This window comes from Oncorhynchus tshawytscha, linkage group LG26, assembly GCF_018296145.1.
Source record: "Oncorhynchus tshawytscha isolate Ot180627B linkage group LG26, Otsh_v2.0, whole genome shotgun sequence".
NCBI classification, from domain to species: domain Eukaryota; kingdom Metazoa; phylum Chordata; class Actinopteri; order Salmoniformes; family Salmonidae; genus Oncorhynchus; species Oncorhynchus tshawytscha.
Genome location: NC_056454.1, coordinates 39,010,410 through 39,019,065, shown reverse-complemented (window position 1 = coordinate 39,019,065; position 8,656 = coordinate 39,010,410). Strand labels below are relative to the sequence as shown.

Sequence of the window (8,656 nt, the reverse complement as noted above, 5' to 3'; positions counted from 1 at the left end):
GGTCAGTTACTAAACCACCCCCTGCACTGGGCCTGCTACTATGGTCAGTTACTAAACCACCCCCTGCACTGGGCCTGCTACTATGGTCAGTTACTAAACCACCCCCTGCACTGGGCCTGCTACTATGGTCAGTTACTAAACCACCCCCCTGCACTGGGACTGCTACTATTGTCAGTTACTAAACCAACCTACTGCACTGGGACTGCTACTATGGTCAGTTACTAAACCAACTAACTGCACTGGGCCTGCTACTATTGTCAGTTACTAAACCAACCTACTGCACTGGGCCTGCTACTATGGTCAGTTACTAAACCACCCCCTGCACTGGGCCTGCTACTATGGTCAGTTACTAAACAACCCTACTGCACTGGGCCTGCTACTATGGCCAGTTACTAAACCAACCTACTGCACTGGGCCTGCTACTATGGTCAGTTACTAAACCACCCTACTGCACTGGGCCTGCTACTATGGCCAGTTACTAAACCAACTTACTGCACTGGGCCTGCTACTATGGTCAGTTACTAAACCAACTTACTGCTCTGGGCCTGCTACTATGGTCAGTTACTAAACCAACTTACTGCACTGGGCCTGCTACTATGGTCAGTTACTAAACCAACCTACTGCACTGGGCCTGCTACTATGGTCAGTTACTAAACCAACCTACTGCAGTCCTGCCTCTAACCATGGCTTTGTAGTCCGAATCTCATTCAATGTTCCTGAGGGATTTTGCCTCAATGCATACCTTTTATGTGGAATATCTTTCATGTGGAATACCTTTCATGTGGAATAACTTTTACGTGTGTATCTTCTACTGATCTTGTTTGTGTGTCCAGGTCACGAGGGCTGTGTGGAGGTACTGCTGGAGCAGAAAGGTTGTCCCTGTATCGATGGGAACCCCTTCACTCCTCTGCACTGTGCTGTGTAAGTCTATACATTTATTGTCCTTATTGATCAAATATATAATGCACAGTGTTGTCCATAGATCTCAGTGTTGACTAAAGACCTGTGTTGACTATAGACCTCAGTGTTGTCTATTAGACCTCAGTGTTGTCTATTAGACCTCAGTGTTGACTGTGTTTTAACTTATGGATCTCAGTGTTTACATTCTGTTTTGGTTCTCAGGGTGAATGATCATGAACCCTGTGCCTCACTACTGCTGGAAGCCATGGGATCAGACATGGCCAGCTGTAAGGACGCTAAGGATCGGTAGGTCATCAGACAGCTGTATATCACACAGTCTGTCCTCAATCTCAATCACTCATTTCCATGTTTTTTTTGCTCTCTATTCTTCCTTCTGTTCATTTTCCTCTCCTCACATATCCCTCCCCCCCTCCATCTCTCAGGACTCCACTCCATGCTGCAGCGTTCTCTGGTCATGTGGACTGTGTTCAGCTGCTTCTGGCCCATGATGCACCTGTGGATGCTGTGGACCAATCAGGGCGCAGTGCGCTGATGATGGCTGCAGAGAAGGGAAGAGTCGGGACTGTAGAGGTGCTGCTGACCAGTGCCAACGCCAGCCTGAGGTTGGTGGACCAGAATGGTAACACCGCGCTCCACCTGGCCTGCAGTAGCGTGAGTGTCCACTAGGGGGATTGATCTCCCAATTTCGTTGACATGACATTTGTACCATATTCAAACTCCATATTTACACATAGTGTATTATATATGAAAAGAATGTAACATTTATTTGGCTTCACTATCTTCCTCTCTTCCTTCTCTTCCTCTCTCAGGGAAAGGAGGACTGTGTACTATTCATCCTGGAGAGGCTGAAGGACACTGTTCTCATAGGTTCCACCAACGCAGCACTGCAGACGTAAGTGTTCGTCAGAGATAGGCCATGGTTAATCTCAGAGCCGTGCGATAGCTACATCAATTTACTTCTGGGGTGTGAGTGTCTAGATAAGTGTCTAGATTTAGCCCCTCCCAACTACAGAACCACCACAAACCTTCTGATTGGTCTGTCCCTGCCAGGCCCCTCCACCTAGCGGCCCATAGCGGTCTGAAGCAGGCTGTCCAGGAGCTGCTGTCCAGGGGGGCCAGTGTTCAAACGTTGGATGAGAACGGTAGGTCTACAGATCTGGGCCCGGTTCCCCAAAAGCATCTTAAGGTTAAGTTCATTTTAGAACCATAGGATCCTATGGCTCTACCGATGAACTTAACCTAAAGATACTTTTGGGAAAACCACGACCTGGTCTGGGCATGAACCGGTACCAGTGTGTTAAAGGGATCTAACTGCATGATGCTTTTATATCAGCTGTCTGTGGTGTTAGCATGTCTATGTAGCTAGTTACAGCTGCCTGTGGTTCTGTGGTGTTAGCATGTCTATGTAGCTAGTTACAGCTGTCTGTGCTCTGGTAGGCTAGAGGTATCTATGCAGCTTCCTGGTTTGTAGCTATCTCTCCCAGCCCCACCTGTCCAGTAATGTCATTAAGGCTGGGACGTTTTCCTGACACTTGTCACCTGACTAGGAAAAACTCAAGGCCCTTGTCATTATATTTCAGCGATTTAGGTTTGTATTCCTGTGGGCTGGTTGTGTACTGTCTGGTGTCTGGGCTGGCTGGGTATGTCTGGTGTCTGGTCCTGGCTGTGTACTGTATGGTATCTGGGCTGGCTGGGTACTGTCTGGTATCTGGCTAGGTACTGTCTGGTGTCTGGGCTGGCTGGGTACTGTCTGGTGTCTGGGCTGGCTGGGTACTGTCTGATATCTGGGCTGGCTGTGTACTGTCTGATATCTGGGCTGGCTGTGTACTGTCTGGTATCTGGGCTGGCTGTGTACTGTCTGGTATCTGGCTAGGTACTGTCTGATATCTGGGCTGGCTGTGTACTGTCTGATATCTGGGCTGGCTGGGTACTGTCTGGTGTCTGGGCTGGCTGGGTACTGTCTGGTGTTTGGGCTGGCTGGGTACTGTCTGGTGTCTGGGCTGGCTGGGTACTGTCTGGTATCTGGGCTGGCTGGGTACTGTCTGGTGTCTGGGCTGGCTGTGTACTGTCTGGTGTCTGGGCTGGCTGGGTATGTCTGGTGTCTGGGCTGGCTGTGTACTGTCTGATATCTGGGCTGGTTGTGTACTGTCTGGTGTCTGGGCTGGCTGTGTACTGTCTGGTATCTGGGCTGGCTGTGTACTGTCTGGTGTCTGGGCTGGCTGTGTACTGTCTGGTATCTGGGCTGGCTGTGTACTGTCTGGTATCTGGCTAGGTACTGTCTAATATCTGGGCTGGCTGTGTACTGTCTGATATCTGGGCTGGCTGGGTACTGTCTGGTGTCTGGGCTGGCTGGGTACTGTCTGGTGTCTGGGCTGGCTGGGTACTGTCTGGTGTCTGGGCTGGCTGGGTACTGTCTGGTGTCTGGGCTGGCTGTGTAGTGTCTGGTGTCTGGGCTGGCTGTGTACTGTCTGGTATCTGGGCTGGCTGTGTACTGTCTGGTGTCTGGGCTGGCTGTGTACTGTCTGGTGTCTGGGCTGGCTGGGTACTGTCTGGTGTCTGGGCTGGCTGTGTACTGTCTGGTGTCTGGGCTGGCTGGGTACTGTGGTGTCTGGGCTGGCTGGGTACTGTCTGGTATCTGGGCTGGCTGGGTACTGTCTGGTGTCTGGGCTGGCTGTGTACTGTCTGGTGTCTGGGCTGGCTGGGTACTGTGGTGTCTGGGCTGGCTGGGTACTGTGGTGTCTGGGCTGGCTGGGTACTGTCTGGTATCTGGGCTGGCTGGGTACTGTCTGGTGTCTGGGCAGGCTGTGTACTGTCTGGTGTCTGGGCTGGCTGGGTACTGTCTGGTGTCTGGGCTGGCTGTGTACTGTCTGGTGTCTGGGCTGGCTGTGTACTGTCTGGTGTCTGGGCTGGCTGGGTACTGCCTGGTGTCTGGGCTGGCTGTGTACTGTCTGGTGTCTGGGCTGGCTGTGTACTGTCTGGTATCTGGGCTTGCTGGGTACTGTCTGGGCTGGCTGTGTACTGTCTGGTGTCTGGGCTGGCTGTGTTCTAATTGAATGCTGCCTTCTCCTGTTGTCCTCCCATCTCTCTGTTTTTTTGCTTCACTTCCCCCTACTTCTTCCATGTTTTCTTCCCCCTATATCTCTTTCTCCATCTTCCCAACTATCTCCCTTCCTATCTCTCTCTCTCCCACCCTACCTATCCCGCCCACTCTCTCTCTCCCACCCTACCTATCCTACCCTACCTATCCCGCCCACTCTCTCTCTCCCACCCTACCTATCCCGCCCACTCTCTCTCTCCCACCCTACCTATCCCGCCCACTCTCTCTCTCCCACCCTACCTATCCCACCCACTCTCTCTCTCCCACCCTACCTATCCCGCCCACTCTCTCTCCCCCAGGTTTGACCCCTGCTCTGGCTTGCGCTCCTAGCAGGGAGGTGGCTGACTGTCTGGCTCTCATTCTGGCTACCATGATACCTTTCTGCTCCCCTTGCAGCTCCGGTGCGCCCTCCCCAGGTTCCCTCCTGAGAGCCCTACCCAGGGAGGGGAAAAGCTCCCACGGCCCTCGCAGCCCCAAGGCCCCCTCGGACCCCTCTAGCGAGGGCAGTGCCAGTCAGGGCGCCACTGAAAACGACTCGGACTCAGAAACCTTTTGACCCCTATGACCCTGACTCTTATCAGACTACCTGGATGCCTGAAGATCAGCACTCTCCCACCACCCGACCTCCCCTGATTCCCTGCTCGTGTCCCAGAGCAGAACCTCTCCGTGGGGCTTGTACAGGACTCGTGTCCCAGAGCAGAACCTCTCCGTGGGGCTTGTACAGGACTTTGTTCCCCCTAAAGGCTGGAGGGATGGAGCTTGACCCCTAACCTAACTGTGATTCTGTCTGCTGGTGCTTCTTTTCCAGATCACTCTTGGTACTGCGTCTCAGCTTGGCGATCAATAACAGGCTGATACCTTTTTTTTTTTTTATTTCTTATGAAAAGAGACCCAAGGATGAAGAAAAGTAGAATTGTAACCTTTTCTCTTTTGGTTGGTTGATGTACCAAATATTGACTTAACATAAGTATTTATGTTGATGTTTGTGTCTGGGTAGCCTAGGTATGCATTGAAAGGTACGCCCTGCTCTGTCTATCTGCCCAGTGATGTGAGTATAGCACAAACCAACTGAAGCACAATTCCAGAATTCACTTATAAGCTTATTATAGAGAAACAGGGTAGAATGCTTTCCTCTAGTTACAGTGTATGTATAGTCAGAGTATCGCCTTTATGCAAAAAAGTGGCATCATTTTCAACCTCTTGTGTTCCCACACCAATAGAAATATGACATTGGGCACTGAGTTGTTCCTGATCCTGTCACGTGGTCAGTTAGGAAACTTCTGTCCCTTGTGTTACAGGGCCATAGCGTTTCAGTAAATTACATGCCCAGATACAGTATGTCAGATCAGGTCTCCAGTGAAAAGGTTGACACCTGTATGGTATTTATTCACATTTATATTATGGTACAAAGGACAGCAGGACCTTGATCACTCTTCATTTCCTCTAACCCCCCTCCATCCTCGTTTACCGTCTGTTGGCTACCTACCTGCAATGTGTCTCTTAAACGTGTCCAGTGCCTTGTTACACCTTTTATATACTTTTTAAAATTTAAATTCTCCCAAAAAAGTGTATCCCCTAACGCAGGGTTCTCCAACCCTGTTCCTGGAGAGCCACTGTCCGGTAGGTTTTCACTCCAACCCTGTTCCCGGAGAGCCACTGTCCTGTAGGTTTTCACTCCAACCCTGTTCCTGGAGAGCCACTGTCCTGTAGGTTTTTCACTCCAACCCTGTTCCTGGAGAGCCACTGTCCTGTAGGTTTTCACTCCAACCCTGTTCCCGGAGAGTCACTGTCCTGTAAGTTTTCACTCCAAGCTTAATCAAGCACACCTTATTCTAATAATTAGCTGGTTGATAAACTGAATCAGGTTAGTTTCAATTGGGGTTAGAGTGAAAACCTACAGGAGGGTAGCTCTCCAGGAACAGGGTTGGAGTGAAAACCTACAGGAGGGTAGCTCTCCAGGAACAGGGTTGGAGTGAAAACCTACAGGAGGGTAGCTCTCCAGGAACAGGGTTGGAGTGAAAACCTACAGGAGGGTAGCTCTCCAGGAACAGGGTTGGAGTGAAAACCTACAGGAGGGAAGCTCTCCAGGAACAGGCTTGGACAGCCCTGCTCTAATGAGTATCCTGTCACTTCTAACCCTGAAAAAGAAACTTAGTTATGGTCAGGCATGCCTGTGTGTATATATATATATGCCTGCCACAAGATGTCTGACGAAAGGAAGTTGGTTTCTGCTTTTGTACATACGGTGTCATTGTAATAACTCTCCCCCAGAGCACACAAAGAAAGCACAATGCCTCCGTTTCTAAATGCTTGTCGTTGGAACTAAGAAACGGGGAGTTTCAGTTCTGTCCCAAATGGCAAGCTATTCCCTACATAGTGCACTACTTTTGACCAGAACCCTAGGGGCCCCGCTCAAAAGTCATGCACTATAGGGAATAGGGTGGCATTTGAAATGCAGATGGTCTGTCCGTATTACGTCAGTCGTGACAATCACTGTGTTTGATTTTCATACCAGTTCCTGATTCAGTATGAAATGCTGAAGGTTGTTTGTCAGCTTCCCTTTGTTTTATAGGAATTGTACAATTCTATAAAAATCTGTTTTAATTTAGTTCTGTGTGTGATTTGCTTGCTTCCCTATTTGTTATCAAGTAAACTAAATATAGCTAATGTTTTTGGCCATCTGAAGCTTACCTGAGAGAATAGATCCTCTAGTTCAGTCTTGGAAACCTCAAATGCCTAGATTATATAAGTGGGTAAGGAGTCAACATACCGATAAAATAATTTCCATTACATGTAGTGATGAACAATGACTTTCTACCATCAAATCTATGTAGACTTACAAGACGGGAGGCCAACAAAAACATCTAAGGTTTAAAACCTTGTGAAATCAGTTAATAATCTTTAATTACATCATCTCTGTACATTTACATCAATTTGTTTGTTCAAACTAGGACCAAGTAAGATTATTTGTGCTCTCTGTGATCTTGTGAAACAGTTGGAAAAATTGGCCCTTCAAAATAATCTCTTCCCTCGGGGAAATATGTCATTAGGGACAAGAGTTTTTCTTTCCAGGTCAGGAAAAACTCTGTCTTCAGTCATGCCAAAGAACAGTCATGAATAGTCACTTGTCTAGTTTATGATAAAACAGTTTACCTAGATCTACCTGTGCAAGATTCTATGATGATTGAGTCGTACAAACTGGCCATTCTTTGCATTTCATCACAACAAAAAAGGCATTAATCTTCCTCTATTTTCCTTCATCCATCAACCCACTGTGCTATTATGGTTCCCTATTGGGATAAGGCTTTTTCTGCATTGCGGTCTCCTCTCCACCTTGGTGACTGATGCCCATGTGTTCTGTAGCTAGCAGCTCCCTGGTAGCCTGAGTCCCAGATCCATTTATGCTGTAAAAATGACATAGGAATTGGCTAGACAACACAAACAGGGCTGGGACTCAGGCTAGCTCCCTGGTGTAACAGTTCAGCAGTTGACCCCCAGCCCTGTCCAGTGGTCAGGCACCATGAGGAAGTATTTGTCCATAGCCTCACAGAAACGGGCTCGGTACAGCTCTGGAGAGACCACCGTGGGCATCTTACCTGTGTGCGAGACAAAACGTTTATAATACATTTTATTTGTATTGCGTTTGTCACTTACAGGAAGAAATCAAAAAGGTTTTTATACAATTAACTAATTACTAGAGATCAAAGCTAAAAACGTGAAAGGGCACAATCTTAAAATAGACTTCAAGGATGAATGTACAGGGAATGTACAGGGAAGGAGGTATTGGTGTCAGAGGAATTACCTTGCCCTCCCAGGATCCCTGTGGATTTCACCACCATCTCCAGCTTCTTATCCCATGTGAACGTCCGTATGTAATCTGAAACAATGGGAGGAATGTTTGTTTTAGAAATATAGCAAAGTAATGTCACTCAAATGCCCTTTTGAAGCAGCATGCATGGATAAATTAAGAATGATTTTCTATAAAACACCAGTAAAACAGTTTGTATAACAATGAACAATGTTATAGCCAATGAGAACACATTTGAAAAAGATCAAGCTTTTCCCTCACCTATGATTCCCACCACCAGCTCGTCTGTGGCGTCGTCTCGTCCAACCAGCAGAGAGTAGTCTATGATCAGGTGACTAGACAGGAAGTAGGCATCACTGTGGATAGCAGCCCTGAGGATGGCCTTGCAGTGGGCTCTGATGTACAGAGGGTTGTCATGGACCAGCTTCAGTAGGTTCTCATCCAGTAGAACCACCTAATATAGAATGATGCCATTTAGCTCATGCTTTTATCCAAAGGTCGTTATTGGAAACAGGATGCACCTGAGCTCAATTTTAAGTCTCATCACAAAGGGTCTTTGTTTTACATTTTTTATTCATTCCCCCCCCAAAAAATTGCTTTGTCATTATGGGGTATTGTGTGTAGATTGAGGAAAACAATGTATTTAATAAATATTAGAATAAGGCTGTAACGTAACAAAATGTGGAAAATGGGAAGGGGTCTGAATACTTTCTTTATGCACTGTATCTGGTTAAAACAACACATGCATAAAACAAAGTAACTTAGAAAATAAATGTATGCAATCACTGTAATGTATGTGGCCTTAGGTGGGAATCGAACCCATGGCCCAG

General features: G+C 47.8%; 2 protein-coding genes across 10 annotated transcripts in view; one reads left to right on the top strand and one right to left on the bottom strand.

The window, feature by feature from the left end:
* The window catches only part of LOC112225609 (serine/threonine-protein phosphatase 6 regulatory ankyrin repeat subunit B), a 57,756-nt gene extending 52,871 nt beyond the window's left edge, over positions 1-4,885 (top strand). The window contains exons 22-27 of the mRNA XM_042306616.1: positions 834-921; positions 1,123-1,206; positions 1,344-1,572; positions 1,731-1,813; positions 1,972-2,063; positions 4,318-4,885. Of these exons, the coding sequence (XP_042162550.1) occupies positions 834-921; positions 1,123-1,206; positions 1,344-1,572; positions 1,731-1,813; positions 1,972-2,063; positions 4,318-4,574 (833 nt within the window). The 3' untranslated portion in view covers positions 4,575-4,885. The remainder of the gene's footprint in view (positions 1-833; positions 922-1,122; positions 1,207-1,343; positions 1,573-1,730; positions 1,814-1,971; positions 2,064-4,317) is intronic.
* A 2,015-nt stretch (positions 4,886-6,900) lies between these two features.
* Positions 6,901-8,656, bottom strand: part of LOC112225608 (1-phosphatidylinositol 3-phosphate 5-kinase) — a 38,198-nt gene continuing 36,442 nt past the window's right edge. For 8 of the 9 annotated variants that reach the window (XM_042306608.1, XM_042306614.1, XM_024389709.2 and 5 more), the window contains 3 exons: positions 8,088-8,280; positions 7,821-7,895; positions 6,901-7,614 (listed from right to left, as the gene is read on the bottom strand). In XM_042306608.1, coding sequence (XP_042162542.1) covers positions 7,499-7,614; positions 7,821-7,895; positions 8,088-8,280 — 384 coding nt within the window. In that variant the 3' untranslated portion in view covers positions 6,901-7,498. The remainder of the gene's footprint in view (positions 7,615-7,820; positions 7,896-8,087; positions 8,281-8,656) is intronic. The other variant, XM_042306609.1, reaches the window with a different exon arrangement.